Source organism: Bos indicus, chromosome 4 (genome assembly GCF_029378745.1).
Source record: "Bos indicus isolate NIAB-ARS_2022 breed Sahiwal x Tharparkar chromosome 4, NIAB-ARS_B.indTharparkar_mat_pri_1.0, whole genome shotgun sequence".
Classification (NCBI taxonomy): Eukaryota; Metazoa; Chordata; class Mammalia; order Artiodactyla; family Bovidae; genus Bos; species Bos indicus.
Window position 1 is genome coordinate 61,007,519 of NC_091763.1, and position 17,586 is coordinate 61,025,104.

The window sequence follows — 17,586 nt, forward strand, 5'->3', positions numbered from 1 at the left end:
TATAATAAAAAAATCAGAGCCCTCCGCTAATTTCATTGCCATTCCCAGAAGAAAGCCCTGTTATCAATTTAGTGTGGTTTCCTAACAGACTCTTTCTATGTGTTTGTTACATAAAGAAATAAGTGTTTTGTTGGGGTTTTCCCATAAATGACATCATACTGTGCATAATATACTATAAATTAATGCTTCCATAATACTTCTTGAAGCATTTTGCATTCTGATGCAATTGTGCATGATATTTCATAGTATGGTTGTTTCATTCTCCTATTGACGGACAGTCAACTTAATTCCAAATCCTCACGAATTCATTAGTTCTCTAATGAATTTCCTATGGTTCTCTTTATGACTACATGTGAGAATGTCTTTAGGAAAAAAGGTGCTGGATCAGAAGGTATACATTTTTAATTTATTATAATCTTTCCAAAAGGGCTGCACCAATTTACATTCCCCAAAATATTGCATAAGAATACTTGTTGCCCCACACCTTTGTCAATACTGAATATTGCCCATTTTCTTAATTTTTTCCAATCTAACAAAAACTATTTTATTGCATATTGTTTTATTATTGCATTTTATTTTATTACATATGTTCTCATATGTAACCTCTTGATTATGAGTGAGTTTGAATATTTTTCATAGGCATTTAAGCCTCATTGTTGTCATATCTAGTTACTCCCATTCGTACTTCACCAACCAAAGTTAGGAGTCAGTTCCTTGGACAGCATCTTCATACTAACCCCCATCTGACTCTCTCCTGTGCTCCTATTTTGCTCTTTCAATACCAATATCATCTCACTTGTCGTAACTGTTTACTCACTGTCTGACCACTCCACCCACCCCACACCAGACTCTGCATCTCCAGTACAGGGATCAGGCTTGACTTCTCTCTGAAGCCCGAGCTCCTGGCACATTGTGTGGCACTGTGGTTAGTATTCAATAATAAGAATCACTGAGTAAGTTCATAATGACGTTACTTTACATTTGCAGAGTGTGGTACAATCTACAAACCTCCTTCCCTTGCAATTTCTCAGATTGCCTAAATCAAATCAGATTTGCAGAAATTAACATTTTAGGGAAAACGCCAGGGACAAGGGAGGAGGAATATAAACAGCATGAATTGAATCACCAGCTGCATAACGGGATACATATAAAAATAAATCAGTGTAACTTAAGCCCTTGGATTTCTAAGTGTGTTCTAAAATAAATATGTTCTACAAGAAATTAGCAAAAAGTCATCACAATATTAAAATAACTGCAGTCAACAAATTGGAGAAAATAAGTTTAAAGTAAAATTATCCATTCAGTAGTCAAGTAGAAAGTATAAGACAAAGGAAAGATCTGCTATTTGAAGAAATTAAGCATTGATGTGAATTTTTGTCTGGAATGATATAATTTGACTGCAATCTAGATTGACCAAAGTATATGTACAACCTCCAAATTTTTCTAGTAGGATTCTTGTAGCTGACTGAACTTGAGATTTTAGGCCATGCCATAATGCTCAAATATAGATCACAGAGGTAATTCATCAATGTTCTTCAAAACCTGTTCTGTGAAGCACTAGTCCCACAAGATGTTAAAAGGTATTATGCACATTTTTAAGAATATTCCTAGGTCAAATAAATTTTGGAAGTGCTGATTTAAATAAAGGAAAACAAGTTTAATCAGTGTAAGGTTTATCAGAGACTTCAATAAGCCCCAGAAGCTTTGCTTCAGATCAGATCAGATCAGTCGCTCAGTCGTGTCCGACTCTTTGTGACCCCATGAATTGCAGCACGCCAGGCCTCCCTGTCCAACACCAACTCCCGGAGTTCACTGAGACTCACGTCCATCGAGTCAGTGATGCCATCCAGCTATCTCATCCTCTGTTGTCCCCTTCTCCTCTTGCCCCCAATCCCTCCCAGCATCAGAGTCTTTTCCAGTGAGTCAACTCTTCGCATGAGGTGGCCAAAGTACTGGAGTTTCAGCTTTAGCATCATTCCTTCCAAAGAAATCCCAGGGCTGATCTCCTTCAGAATGGACTGGTTGGATCTCCTTGAAGTCCAAGGGACTCTCAAGAGTCTTCTCCAACACCACAGTTCAAAAGCATCAATTCTTTGGTGCTCAGCCTTCTTCACAGTCCAACTCTCACATCAATACATGACCACAGGAAAAACCATAGCCTTGACCAGACGAACTTTTGTTGGCAAAGTAATGTCTCTGCTTTTCAATATGCTATCTAGGTTGGTCATAACTTTCCTTCCAAGGAGTAAGCGTCTTTTAATTTCATGGCTGCAGTCACCATCTGCAGTGATTTTAGAGCCCAGAAAAATAAAGTCTGACACTGTTTCCACTGTTTCCCTATCTATTTCCCATGAAGTGGTGGGACCGGATGCCATGATCTTCGTTTTCTTAATGTTGCTCCAAGGTATAATATGAAACATTTCCTAAACTAATTTGACCACAGAGCTATGTGATGTGTGTATGTTTTATGAGAAAGATACATCTCATGAAACTAGTGTTGTACAGAGCATCCTTTGAGAAACACTGTTGAGATTACTGAAACAATCTTCTTCTATGCCACAAGTGATCTTTTCGGATTTATAAATATCCACAGGCTTAAATCCCCAAGTTTTATCACAGTTTAATATTTACCCTGATACAGTGGCCCAGAATCATATCTGAGGCTGCAAACATGAGGATGGAGAGAGTTATAACGCTGCCAGCTCAGAGAAGATCAGAGAAAGGAATCTTAGTGGAAAGTTAACAGGTAAGAAGCTCCGTGTGAGTACAGCAGCTCATGAATTATTGAACATGATGCCCATGAAGTCTATTTCCCTGTACTATTTTGCTGCTCCAGATTCAAAATCTATCATGCTGTCTTGCTAATCTTTTCAAGTCTGAACTCCTAGGACCTCCTCTGCAGTCATCCTCACCCCTGCAAACTCCCCCTGCATAATTAGCCCATTGCCAGACTCTCTGAATACACAATTCATATTCTGCATGTTTATCTCTCTCTGAGGCTGAAACCTTGGTTCTTCTGTGATGCAGTGAATTAAGGTTTATACAGAGCTCTGGGCTGTGGCTAGTATCAAAGAACCAGAAGGAATTTAAAAAATTCTTTAATCTATTCCCTGGCCCCATGCTGGCCTGACCTTCAACCACTTGGAAAGAAAATTTTTCACCCTTTTCTTAAAACTTCCTAGTCGTAGAGGCCCCTGAATAAAGTCTGTGTAGTCTGTAAGTTATCCACCTTTATCCCTGTATACTCCCCTGTCCTAATCCTTCAGATCAAATGTTACCATTTATCTCTCCCTCACCCTGTTGCTAGCCTTCCAAGCCCCACTGTTTTTGTGTGTGACTTACTCCCTGATATTCAGCTTGATAGTATCTCAGAATTTTTTTAATAAGATTTTTTTTAATTTTATTTTATTTAACTTTACAATATTGTATTGGTTTTGCCATATATCAAAATGAATCCGCCACAGGTATACACGTGTTCCCCATCCTGAACCTTCCTCCCTCCTCCCTCCCCATACCATCCCTCTGGGTCGTCCCAGTGCACCAGCCCCAAGCATCCAGTATCGTGCATCAAACCTAGACTGGCAACTCGTTTCATATATGATATTATACATATTTCAATGCCATTCTCCCAAATCATCCCACCCTCTCCCTCTCCCACAGAGTCCAAAAGACTGTTCTATACATCAGTGTCTCTTTTGCTGTCTTGTACACAGGGTTATTGTTACCATCTTTCTAAATTCCATATATATGCATTAGTATACTGTATTGGTGTTTTTCCTTCTGGCTTACTTCACTCTCTATAATAGGCTCCAGTTTCATCCACCTCATTAGAACTTATTCAAATGTATTCTTTTTAATGGCTGAGTAATACTCCATTGTGTATATGTACCACAGCTTTCTTATCCATTCATCTGCTGATGGACATCTAGGTTGCTTCCACGTCCTGGCTATTATAAACAGTGCTGCGATGAACATTGGGGTACACGTGTCTCTTTCAATTCTGGTTTCCTTGGTGTGTATGCCCAGCAGTGGGATTGCTGGATCATAAGGCAGTTCTATTTCCAGTTTTTTAAGGAATCTCCACACTGTTCTCCATAGTGGCTGTACTAGTTTGCATTCCCACCAACAGTATAAGAGTGTTCCCTTTTCTCCACACCCTCTCCAGCATTTATTGCTTGTACCTCAGAATTTGTACCCAAACTGACTGTGCTCCTGATGAGAGTTCAGAAATAGATTTAGAATCTATTTATAAGGACTTAATACATCTCTGTTGCTTCAATAATATTATACTTGGTTTATCCACAAAACCTCTAATATGCTAAGCTCTTTGGGAAACTGTTTTTGTTGCCTCTCTCCAAATGGGTTCTGCTCTGAGTCAACAAAGGATGTGACCGTTTTTCAGTTTTAAAGCCACCCATTTGTCTGCATTATTCTTGAGGCTTATTCTTGGTTTTACTCTTTCTCTTGTTGTGTTTTTCTTTCAGTCATAGTGAAATGGAATAGGGGTGGGGGTCCTTAGAAGGTTCTTAGATAAAGTGGGTTTTTGTGTGTTTTCTGGGCCCATGTTGGGAAAAGCCACTACTAGATCTAAGATTATCTATTCTGAATGTTGGGGTTAGAAACCAAAATCTGACTAGTGTGTCAGTGAAATGGCTGTACTTCCCAGGCCCTACCATAGATGGGGCTGATAAAACTGGGACTTTAGTATGGTGAACTTTCAAGCCTACTCTGGATGTTGAGGACACACCTATCTTAGACAGTGTGGAAGGTGTAAGAAAGAAAACTTTTCAGCACTCCTTCTCCACACTCCTCAATTACAGAACTGAAGCTGTCACCTCTTCTACTAACCTATTGTACTGGGGTTTCCTCTGTTGCACTGGGTAGAACAGAGGAAAAATAGAGAAATAAAGATCATATGGGAAACTTGAGTCCGAGAAGAGAGGGGAGAGCAAACGGAGGCGGGGTGTGAAACCAGAATGGTGATCACAGTTAACCTTACTATGCATGGTATCCTCAGCTTAGCCTATTCATTCAAGTTACACTGACCCTGTACATAAATAACTTTCTATTAAGCAATCTTTTCAATTTATAGGCATCTCAAATATTGTATTACAGGCTTCTCAACATATTGTATTGATCCTTCTATCTTCTTAGAATCCCTGAGCACTGCATGAGAAATTAAATTCCTAAAATTTATAAGGGAGATTATGTATTGAGAATGAGGATGAAAAAAATTGTGTCTTTGATTAGGTGAAATAGTTTCTAGTACTTAGTACAAAACCTCATCTCCAAAATTCAGAAATAGTAATTGTGGTCAGAAATAGTAATGGAACTATTCAGCTATTGGTAAAGATGTCTATATTCTTTCTGTAATGAAAGAATTAGAACTGTACCTATATTATTAATATCCACAGTATTTACTCTCCATGAGCAGGTCAAGAGCAAAACAGTATTTCGGTACATAAATTCTATTTTTAGAAATAATTTTTGATGTCAAAAATATATTTTTGGCTAAATATTGGTAACAATTACTTTCCCAAAGGAAAATAACCCCTCCTTATTGACCGTGAAATTATTTTAGCATTGAACTCAGATCTAATGTCCATTTCCCATCTGCTTTTTTGAAATATAATAAAATAGTCAATGCAGAGGCTATAAATGATGCAGTGGATAAAGTATTCATTTCAGGCTTCTGGGTAGAATAGCAGATTGAACAAAGCATTTACTTCTCTCCCTTGAGAAACCCCACTAAAATGACAGAAAATGAATTTGTCCACAAGGACAAAGAGAACAGAAAGAGCCAACAGTCATAAAATGTTGAAAGCCAGAAACACAAGGACAAGTGGTAACTGACTTAGTCGATTCAGGAAAGTTGCATCCTAAGCTAGGAGGATGGAAGACCAAGAAATAAATCAGTCTACACTGCAGAATCCCAAAGGACTTGGGAACTGGCTCCATATAGTAGTTCTAGAAATGACAGTGAGGCTAAAAGCAAGTGGTAGTTGGAAAAGTAGTTGGAAGATTACTGAAGAAGTAGTAAGATCCTCAGATAAGAAGCTTCCCTTCCCTTATTCTGAATGAGACTAGGGTTTATTCTCTGGGGATGCCAAAATCAAGAGCTTCTGGACTAGGAGATGCCAAAGTGTGGTAAGGAACACCCTATGAAAACACAAGCGTGCTGAATCTAAGGTCCACCCACTGCAAGCCCCAGAAAGCTGGCAACCCAGAGACTAGAAGACCCTTCTCTGGGGAACCTGCACATCCCAAGAGGAAGGAGCCCCAAAGACTCTGACAGCAGTGGTTCCTTGAGAAAGACCCAGCCAGCTCACCCACTAGCTAGGACAATAGATTGCAAGCCACACCCAGCAGGCCTACTTTCCAATCCACTTTTAAGATTTCAACTAATTTCCACTTTTAAACATAAGCCAACAACCTAAGATTATCAGATATATTAGAAAAACTTCAAATGTAAAAAACAACATAAAATAAAGAGAAAAACAACTTCAAGAAGACAGAAACTATGTTCCAAAAAAACAATTTTTAACTCTTATTAGAGTCAGACCTGATTTGGTGACTGAACAGCAACAACAATATCCCACTTATAAAAGTAATTAAAATGCATATCTTCAGAAAGACAGGAGGAGATATTAATTCAGGTAACAAAAAAAGTAAATTATACTAGTGACATAGGAAGATTTTCATAGATGTATTGAAAAAAATCAAGTTGAGGATATTATCCAGAAAATAGAGTAGAAGACAAAAGGATAGAAAATAGGACAGAAAAACCAGGAAAATCAGTGACCCAATACCTAAATAACAGGAGTTCTAAGAAAGGAAGAAATCATCAGTGGAATAATTCAAGAACATAGCTCAGAACTGAGTGACATGAATTTCCAGGTCCATCAAATGTCTAACACTGAATGAAAATAAAACCACGCCAAGCCTATCATCACGATGCTTCAGAACACTTAGAATGGACGCTACCCAGATTCTTAAAGGATTGAGACACAGAATAACTTCAGACAACAACACTAGGAGGCCAGGAGCCAATGAATTGGTTCCTTCAAACTTCTGAGGGAACATGAAATTAACCCAGAATTCTATAAGCATCCTTTCTGGATATCTGTTGTTGTGTAACAAAGTACTCCAAACTTCAGTGGCTTAAAAGAAGTCATTATTATATCTCATGGTTTGGCACTGTGAGAAATTCAGGAATTCAAGCAGAACTTGACTAGCCAATTCTTCCTCTCCGTGTGGCACTGACCATAGACACCTGATGATATTCACTTGGTGCTGGGCTGGAGGGTCCAAGATGGCTTCACTCATGTAAAGGAGTGCCTGAGAAGGGGTGACCAGAAAGCTGGGTTTAGCTGGGCCTCTCTTCCTTTCCAGGTAGGGCTTTTTTTTTTTTTTTTAATAGACTTTAATTTTTGAGCAATTTTAGGTTTACAGAAAAATTGAGCAGAAAGTACTGAGAGTTTCCATGTATGCCTCATCTTCTCAATTGCCCCTATTATTAACAACTTGCATTAGTATGGTACATTTGTTATAAATGAAGAGTCAACATTGATACAGTATTATTAACTGAAGTCCATAGTTTATATTAGGGTTTTCTCTTTGTGCTGTGCTTTCTATGAGTTTTGACAAATGTGTAATGACATATATTCACCATTACAGTATTATACAGATTAGTTTCACTGCCCTAAAAAGCCACTGTGCTCTACCTGTTAATCTTCCCCTCCCTCCTCATAACCCCTGGAGACCACCTTTTTTCTTTTTTTTTTTTACTGTCTCTATATTTTGCCTTTTCCAGAATGTCACATAGTTGGAATTACGTAGTATGTAGCCTTTTCAGATTGGCTTCTTTTACTTAGCAATATGCACCTAAGTTATCTCTGTCTTTTCATGCCATGATAGCTCACTTCTTCGTATTGTGACTAATAGTTTATTGTATGGATATACCTGGTTCATTTGTCTATTCACCTATTGAAGGACATCTTGGTTGCTTCCACTGTAGGCTCTTTTACCTGATGTCTCCAAAAAGATAGACTTCTCAGATGGTGGACCAGGGCTCTAAAAGACCAGAGTTGACAAGAATATTAAAAGCCTAGCCAAAACTGGCAGAGTGTCACTTCCACCACATCTTATTGGTGAAAGAAGTAACACGACAGCCAAGATTTAAGGGTAGGATTGTCAAAGATATGAAGCCATTCTTAAATCCACCATATTGGCCAATGAGCAAACTCTGATGGTCCTAGAAGCCCATTTACTTCTTCCTATTGGTAGCTTAGCAAGAAGCCAAGGGACTCCTCCTTTTTAACAAACCAATTACCTATCCCAGAAATCTATTATTATTATTACAATTACATAATGATTTATATACTCAAGAGTTTTCTTTCTCTAAAAATATATAGATGTGCTAGTCTAGCTATGTACTGTCTGAGACACCTTTTTATGAGATAATGAGAGTTCAGAAACCAAATGAACACTGCTTCTTTTCTATTTGAATTTTTTCCCCAGTAAGTCCTATTAATCCTATTTGTGTTTGTACTTATGGTGTGACAGGCTGTGATTCTGGGCCCACCCTCCACCTCACCAGCAATACCTCACCACCCTACACTTCACCAAGTCAAAAAGTAAAAACAGTTTCAGATATACAAATGCTAATAATAATGTTACTTCCCACACATCGTTCAAACATAATATTTAAGAGTATGCTCCATCAAAAATAAAAAAATGTGGCCTTCCAGGAAATGAGATATCCAATAAGTCAGAAAGAGGTGAAGAAAATCCCCAGGAGGATGAAGAAGGGAGCTCCCAGTACATGTGCTGCACACCAGGGTGAGAGAGGAACAAGTCCAGATTAAGCAGGTCAAGAGGTTTCAGGAGACAATTCCACAAGAAGATGAAATTACCAAACTATATGATATATCAGAGCATATTGAATGGAGATCAAATATTTACAAAAAGATTTAAGGGTAAATTGATGTTAAATACTTCAGAACATTAAGCAGAGGAACAAAAGCAGCTATTGAGTTGAGTTCAGTTCAGTTCAGTCGTTCAGTTGTGTCCGACTCTTTGCGACCCCATGAATCGCAGCATGCCAGGCCTCCCTGTTCATCACCAACTCCTGGAGTTCACTCAAACTCACGTCCATCGAGTCAGTGATACCATCCAGCCATCTCATCCTCTGCTGTCCCCTTCTCCTCCTGCCCCCAATCCCTCTCAGCATCAGAATGTTTTCCAATGAGTCAACTCTTCACATAAGGTGGCCAAAGTACTGGAGTTTCAGCTTTAGCATCATTCCTTCCAATGAATAACCAGGACTGATCTCCTTTAGGATAGACTGGTTAGATCTCCTTGAAGTCCAAGGGACTCTCAAGAGTCTTCTCCAACACCACAGTTCAAAAGCATCAATTCTTCGGCACTAAGCTTTCTTCACAGTCCAACTCTGACATCCATACATGACCACTGGAAAAACCATAGCCTTGACTAGACGGACCTTTGTTGGCAAAGTAATGTCTCTGCTTTTCAATATGTTATCTAGGTTGGTCATAACTTTCCTTCCAAGGAGTAAGCGTCTTTTAATTTCATGGCTGCAGTCACCATCTGCAGCAATTTTGGAGCCCCCAAAAATAAAGTGTGACACTGCTTCCACTGTTTCCCCATCTACTTCCCATGAAGTGATTGGACCAGATGCTTAGTTTTCTGAATGTTGAGCTTTAAGCCAACTTTTTCACTCTCCTCTTTCACTTTCATCAAGAGGCTCTTTAGCTCCTCTTCACTTTCTGCCATAAGGGTGGTGTCATCTGCATATCTCAGGTTATCGATATTTCTCCTGGCAATCTTGATTCCAGCTTGTGCTTCTTCCAGCCCAGCGTTTCTCATGATGCACTCTGCATATAAGTTAAATAAGCAGGGTGACAATATACAGCCTTGACGTACTCCTTTTCCTCTTTGGAACCAGTCTGTTGTTCCATGTCCAGTTCTAACTGTTGCTTCCTGACCTGCATATAGGTTTCTCAAAAGGCAGGTCAGGTGGGTATTCCCATCTCTCAAAGAATTTTCCACAGTTTATTGTGATCCATGCAGTCAAAGGCTTTGGCATAGTCAATAAAGGAGAAATAGATGTTTTTCTGAAATTCTCTTGCTTTTTCGATGATCCAGCGGATGTTGGCAATTTGATCTCTGGTTCGTCTGCCTTTTCTAAAACCAGCATGACCACCTGGAAGTTCACGGTTCACGTATTGCTGAAGCCTGGCTTGGAGAATTTTGAGCATTACTTTACTAGCATGTGAGATGAGTGCAATTGTAGAACATACAGAACATAGAACATAATAAGGCTATGTATGTCAATAAACATCACTCAGATAAAATGAATTGATTTTGAAAAGTATATGCATGGGTTGCTTTGATATTAAAAAGTAAAATAAGTCACTTACCTCAAAACTCTACCACAAAGCAAAAATCCTATAATTAAAGTATTGCTCAGAGACCTTGGTCTTCTATTAACATTAAGAAATGTTATTACGATTCAGGGCTTCCCTGGTGGCTCAGATGGTAAAGAATCCGCCTGCAATGGAGGAAATCCTTGATCAACCAGAAAACCCTGGTCGAGAAAATCCACTCCAATATTCTTGCCTGGAGAATCCCCATGGACAGAGAAGCCTGGCGGGCTACAATCTATGGGATTGTAAAGAGTAGAACAGGACTGACACATACATGCCATTAAGATTTAGCGGGGGGGGGGGGGGGGGGGGGGGTTGGGGCGTGGATTTGGAGTTTTTATTGAAGTATAGTTGATTGCAATGTTGTATTAACTTCACGTGTATAGCAAAGTTATTCAGATATATATATATTATTTTTCAGATTCTTTTCCCTTATAAATTATTGCAGAATATTGAATATAATGTATTGGGTATGGTCCCCTGGGCTGTACTCTAGGTCCTTTTTCATTATCTATTTTATATACAATAGTGTGTATGTGTTACTACTAAACCCTTATTTTATTCCCCCCTTCCCCTTTCTCCTTTGGTAACCACAAGTTTGTTTTCTATTATTATTAATTTTCTTAGACTTCAGAAAGAACACTACTTGCAGTGTATTCCAAATATGTACATATTTGAGATACAAATATGTATCCCAAACCTGATACATGCTTACCTGTCTGAAGCACTGAGACAGTTGGCAAGCACTCTAAATATAATGAGTGAAATTTATATAACACTTAAAAATAAATAGTAATTTATGTAAGGTTGTGAGACAGGAAGTCTATTTTAATGAAGAGAAGATAAAATACACCTGAGAAGATAATAAAAAATGTCTGAGTTTAATTATTATTCATTAGTTTATAGCTGGTCTGATTTCAAAAAGGATATTAGGAAACCTATGAAAATATGGAGAACATAACATTAAATTGCATTTAAATTAAATTAAAATTTGGCAAAAGAAGATAGAAAATCAAAGATGGGACAAAGAGGAGCCAAGGAAGTGACTTAAAACATGTGCAGTTATAGCTTGCTACTGGTTGAAAATTCGTCTCTAAGATCTGTGTCCATTAGTATTATTGAATGTTAAGTAAAAGATTATGGAAAAACCCAAACAAGCTCTTTGGTTAACCCAATAGATTCAGCTATAAGTAACAGAGAAACTCAATGTCTGGGAATTTAAATAAGATAACAAAGGAGTTTATTTCTCTCACATATGCAGTCCACGTCTGATATGGGAGCTCAACTCTCACCCCTCTGCCTTCTCAGTGTAGAACTTATCCCCACAGTCCAAAATGGCAGGTACCCTATTGTGGGCAGCAGAATGGATAAAAAGGACTAAGCAAGGTCACCAGACAATTGTTTCCTGAGATGCATTCCCAGAAACCGTCACTGGAGAATTTCACTTCTATCTCATGGTCCAAAGCTTAGTGAGATGGGCGTTCCTAGCTGCAGGTAAAGATGAGTAAAGCCATCATTGTTCAGGGGGCAGACACGTGTCCTACTAAAATTTCTATTAAAATGGATGAAGGTGGGGGGAACTCCCCTCGTGGTCCAGTTAAGACTCCCCGCTCCCAATGTAGGGGACACAGGTTTGACCCCTGGTTGGGGAACTGGGATCCCATGTGCCACATGGCATGGCCAAAAAAAAATTTTTTTAATTAAAATAAATTGAAAAGTAAAATGGAAGAAGGGGAAGAAAGAAATCTGAAAGACAAGAGTGTCTGCCACAGCTTTACAACAACCAAAAGAAGAAAGGGAACATGGTCAGGTTTAAAATAATCAAGCTGGTAAAAATGATCAATTGCTCAAGAGATTTAAAACAGCTCTTGGTTAAAAGGTTAGAAAGGGATGATTGGAAGTGTCATTAAAAAAAAGAAGAAATTTGAACTTACCACACCAATGCAACCCCATTTTGTAGAACTGTTCTTGTAACAATTCCTAGTAATGTATTGACAATTTAGAGAAAATGTGTCTGCAGAGATTTGATTTTCTGAGTTCATTCTCACATTTTAAAAAATCACAATAAAAACATGCTGCTTTGAACTCTATCATGTAAATGTCCTGAAATTAAATATACACATATATGTTTGTTTCAGAATTAAAGAAAACTCTATTTACCTTCGTTTACGGAAAAGAAACCACTGCAATCACAGGGACTATCAGAATATTTCAAAAAATGGTATGTAGTGTTCCATTTAAATCTTAACCACTGTGCCTGTAATGATTGGTTTTATTTCATAAGTACCCAAAAGCAGAGAATTAGATAACAAGACTAAAATGAACAAATTCCTCTTCTAATACCATTGCCTTTTCTGAGAGGGGGCCTTGGGTTCAAAGCCTTTCACCCACAGCAAAAGAGAACTAGACAAGATGCAGTCAAGACAAAGACTACACAGGCATCTCAGTTATCCAACCACAAAGCTCTAGAAAGGCCAAAGTGAGGACATCAAGGTTCAGGAGGCAAGAACTAAGTGAGCATTAGCAGAACTAAGTGAGCATTAGCAGAACAAGGGCAGGTTGAAATCCAGGTCATTGCAAAGACTCTGCTTTCCCTATGGTGCAGCGTCACACACATTTCTACGGGGCTTGAGGTTTTAGGAAAAATAGCTAAGAGTTTGTGGCTGAAATCCCCCAAAGCCATTTTAAAAAGAAACTGTTTTCAGAGTGTTGTCATGACTTCCAGGTCTCCATCCATTTCCCGTGTGTCCCAGACATCTGTGTCGTCTGGGTTTGTTCTTCCCTGTGTGGTTCTCACCTCCCACCTTGAACCCAGATTCAGTCCATTGCCACACAATTTTGACGAAACTCCTGATTGATAAACCATGGCCTTCAGTTCAGTTCAGTCGTTCAGTCATGTCCGACCCTTTGTGACCCAGACACAGTGCTGGATTGCAGCACTCCAGGCTTCCCTGTCCATCATGAACTCCCAGAACTTACTCAAACTAATGTCCATTGAGTTGGTGATGCCATCCAACAATCTCATCCTCTGTCGTCCCTTCTCCTCCCACCTTTAATCTTTCCCAGCATCCGGATCTTTCCAGTGAGTCAGTTCTGTGCATCAGGTAGCCAAAGTACTGGAGTTTCAGCTTCAGCATCAGTCCTTCCAATGAAACCATGGCCTGGCTACTGCCTAACGAGCTGCCAAGTAATATTTTCTGACAATAATGCAGAGATGGCAAACACTTAGTGTGTGTGTTGCCACTCCATCTTCCAAAGCCTGGGGAAAATACTCCTAATACACCTTGGCACTCTTGTCTGCTGCACTCAGATTCCACCTCAGCGATTCTCACAGTACAGCACATCCGACAGACATCATCAACAGATTAGACTTGGCACAGAAACTTAAACCTATTTGCCATCCCTGTGCCATCTCTAATCAACAAGAGTACTACAGAATTTCCCAAGCAGTACAAGTTTTATCTAAGTATATGACCTACAAATAACATTTTTATAATATATATTCTACACAGAACAAATGTTCTGTTGTAAAGACAACATAGCTCTTTTCTTACTGATAAAATAATAGCTGGTGTTAATCTCTTCAGTTCAGTTCAGTTCAGTCACTCAGTCGTGTCCAACTCTTTGTGACTCCATGAATCGCAGCATGCCAGACCTCCCTGTCCATCACCAACTCCCGGAATTCACTCAAACTCATGTCCATCAAGTCGGTTATGCCATCCAGCCATCTCATCCTCTGTCATTGCCTTCTCCTCCTGCCCCCAATCCCTCTCAGCATCCAAATGCTAATAACAATTTATGTAAAATATTTCACCTATTCCCACAAATATAAAGCAAGTATTTGTTATATATAACATATTATATTATATTATTTCATATGATATTTCTTCAATTCTAAGATACCACTGATTGCGTTAGCTCTGTGGAGAGTTAAGGAGGGGAAAACGACAGAGACTTCCCTGGTGGCTCAGCAGTAAAGAATCTGCCTGCCAATGCAAGAGGCGCAGGTTCGATCCCTGGGTCAGGAAGCTCCTCTGGAGAAGGAAATGGCAACCCATTCCAGTATTCTTGACTGGGAAATCCCATGAATAGAGGAATCTGGCAAGCTACAGCCCATGAGGGGTCAGCAAGAGTTGTACATGACTTTGGGACTAAACAACAACATATAGATTGCAGCTCTCAACCCAGTATCAAATGTGTTAAAATACGTTTCTCAGAATTGAGGCTCTTTAATGATATCCACCTGGACCTGACAGAAGCAGAAGATATTAAGAAGAGGTGGCAAGAATACAAAAAGAACTGTACAAAAATGATCTTCAAGACCCAGATAATCACGATGGTGTGATCACTCACCTAGAGCCAGACATCTTGGAATGTAAAGTCAAGGGGGCCTTAGGAAGCATCACTATGAACAAAGCTAGTGGAGATGATGGAATCCCAGTTGAGCTATTTCAAATCCTGAAAGAGGATGCTGTGAAAGTGCTGCACTCAATATGCCAGCAAATTTGGAAAACTCAGCAGTGGCCACAGGACTGGAAAAGGTCAGTTTTCATTCCAATCCCAAAGAAAGGCAATGCCAAAGAATTATCAAACTACCATACAATTGCACTCATCTCACATGCTAGTAAAGTAATGCTCAAAATTCTCCAAGCCAGGCTTCAGCAATACATGAACCATGAACTTCCAGATATTCAAGCTGGTTTTAGCATAAGCAGAGGAAACAGAGATCAAATTGCTAACATCCATTGGATCATCGAAAAAGCAAGAGAATTCCAGAAAAACATCTATTTCTGCTTTATTGACCATGCAAAGCCTTTGACTGTGTGGATCACAATAAACTGGAAAATTCTGAAAGAGATGGGAATACCAGACCACCTGACCTGCCTCTTGAGAAATCTGTATGCAGATCAGGAAGCAACAGTTAGAACTGGACATGGAACAACAGACTGGTTCCAAACAGGAAAAGGAGCATGTCAAGGCTGTGTATTGTCACCCTGCTTATTTAACTTATATGCAGAGTACATCATGAGAAACGCTGGGCTGGAAGAAGCATAAGCTGGAATCAAGATTGCCAGGAGAAATATCAATAACCTCAGATATGCAGATGACACCACCCTTATGGCAGAAAGTGAAGAAGAACTAAAGAGCCTCTTGATGAAAGTGAAAGAGGAGAGTGAAAAAGTTGGCTTAAAGCTCAACATTCAGAAAACTAAGATCATGGCAAATAGATGGAGAAACAGTGGAAACAGTGGCAGACTTTATTTTCTGGGGCTCCAAAATTGCTGCAGATGGTGACTGCAGCCATGAAATAAAAGACGCTTACTCCTTGGAAGAAAAGTTATGACCAACCTGGACAGCATATTAAAAAGCAAAAACATTACTTTGGTAACAAAGGTCCATCTAGTCAAGGCTATAATTTTTTCAGTAGTCATGTATGGATGTGAGAGTTGAACTATAAAGAAAGCTGAGCACCAAATAATTGATGTTCTTCAACTGTGGTGTTAGAGAAGACTCTTGAGAGTCCCTTGGACTGCAAGGAGATCCAACCAGTCCATCCTAAGGGAGATCAGTCCTGGCTGTTCATTGGAAGGACTGATGTTGAAGCTGAAACTTCAATACTTTGGCCACCTGATGCAAAGAGCTGACTCATTTGAAGAGACCCTGATGCTGAGAAAGACTGAGGGCAGGAGGAGAAGGGGACGACAGAGCATGAAATGGTTGGATGGCATCATCGACTCAATGGACATGAGTTTGGGTAGGCTCCAGGAGTTGGTGATGGACAGGGAGGCCTGGTATGCTGCAGTTCATGGGGTCGCAAAGAGTCAGACACGACTGAGTGACTGAACTGAACTGAACTGAAATGATTGATATCCACATTGTTACAGCTAAGAAAACAGGTATAGAGAAGCCAAGAATTTTGTTCAGATCCCATCAATAGGAAGTTCAGAGCCAGAATTTATACCCAGCTTGTCTCACTCCACTGAGACACCAGCAAAGATAACACAGTCACCAGTCTATCATCTGAGACTGACCTGCAGAAAGAGATCAGCTTTGTCTCTCTGTGTATGGACATGCTCAATAGTTTACTGGAAAGTTGTCAATAAATCTGGCTAAGGATCATCATAGACATAAAGTGAACACTGGCCGCTTGTTGCCCTCTCTTTTTCCTTCAGTGACATATTTAAACAGCCCCAGTGTTGTCAAAAGTTCTGTCAACAGAGACTGTAAAAATCAAAGAACAAAAACACCCACATGGAATATTATGCAGCTCTAGAAAATGAGGCTTAAAACAACATATTCTTTTAGACCTACTAGGACGCCATTGGTTCCTATTTATACTTTTAAAAATTTTATTTGACTGCTTCGAGTCTTATTTGCAGCACCTAGAATCTTCCTTGCCTCATGCAGGACCTTCATTTTGGTGTGCAGTCTCTCTAGTTTTGGCTCACAGGCTTAATTGCTCTGTGGCACATGGGATCTTAGTTCCCTGACCAGGGATGGAACCCATGTCCCCTGCATTGCAAGGTGGATTCTTAACCACTATGCCATCAGGGAAGTCCCCATATATCTTTATTTAGAAAGACAAAACACTGCCAAAAGAAAATTCAGGATGTAAAATTGGATATTGCTTTAATTTCTACTATATTTTTAAAAGGAAAGAAAAACAAATAGCTGCACATAAGAAAATACACCAAAATCATAACATTTGATAAATTATGGGTGATCGGTTTTTCTTTTTTTTTTTAAACCTGTTTCCCAAAGATTTAGGTTTTATATAGAAATAACAACAACAATAACAACAAAAATCTAGAAGGAAACCGAGTGAAATAAAGGACTTGTCCAAGGTCCCCTGCTGAGGGTACATGTTAGCTGCAGAATAAGGAATAGGATTTGGCCAGAAACACAAGCTGGAAGCTGTGCTCTCCCTGTGTGCCTGCAACACCAGCATCTCTCTCTCACAAGACCCAGGCATGTCATCTCCACATCACTTTGTACCCACAATGAATGCAGCCATCTTTTGTAAAATCAAAAAGACCAAAGTAAAATTCTCTGAAAAGTACTTGGTACAATTTATAGTCGACATCTCTCCTTTTGTGGTACACTGTCTTGACAGCATTTCTTTAAAATTCAGATTGTG

At 39.3% G+C, this 17,586-nt stretch overlaps 1 protein-coding gene across 3 annotated transcripts in view; it reads left to right on the forward strand.

Moving 5' to 3' along the window:
- AOAH (acyloxyacyl hydrolase) overlaps positions 1-17,586 on the forward strand; it is a 186,186-nt gene that overhangs the window by 112,648 nt on the left and 55,952 nt on the right. For all 3 annotated transcript variants that reach the window (XM_070787839.1, XM_070787837.1, XM_019958765.2), the window contains exon 13: positions 12,587-12,669. In XM_070787839.1, the coding sequence (XP_070643940.1) occupies positions 12,587-12,669 (83 nt within the window). The remainder of the gene's footprint in view (positions 1-12,586; positions 12,670-17,586) is intronic.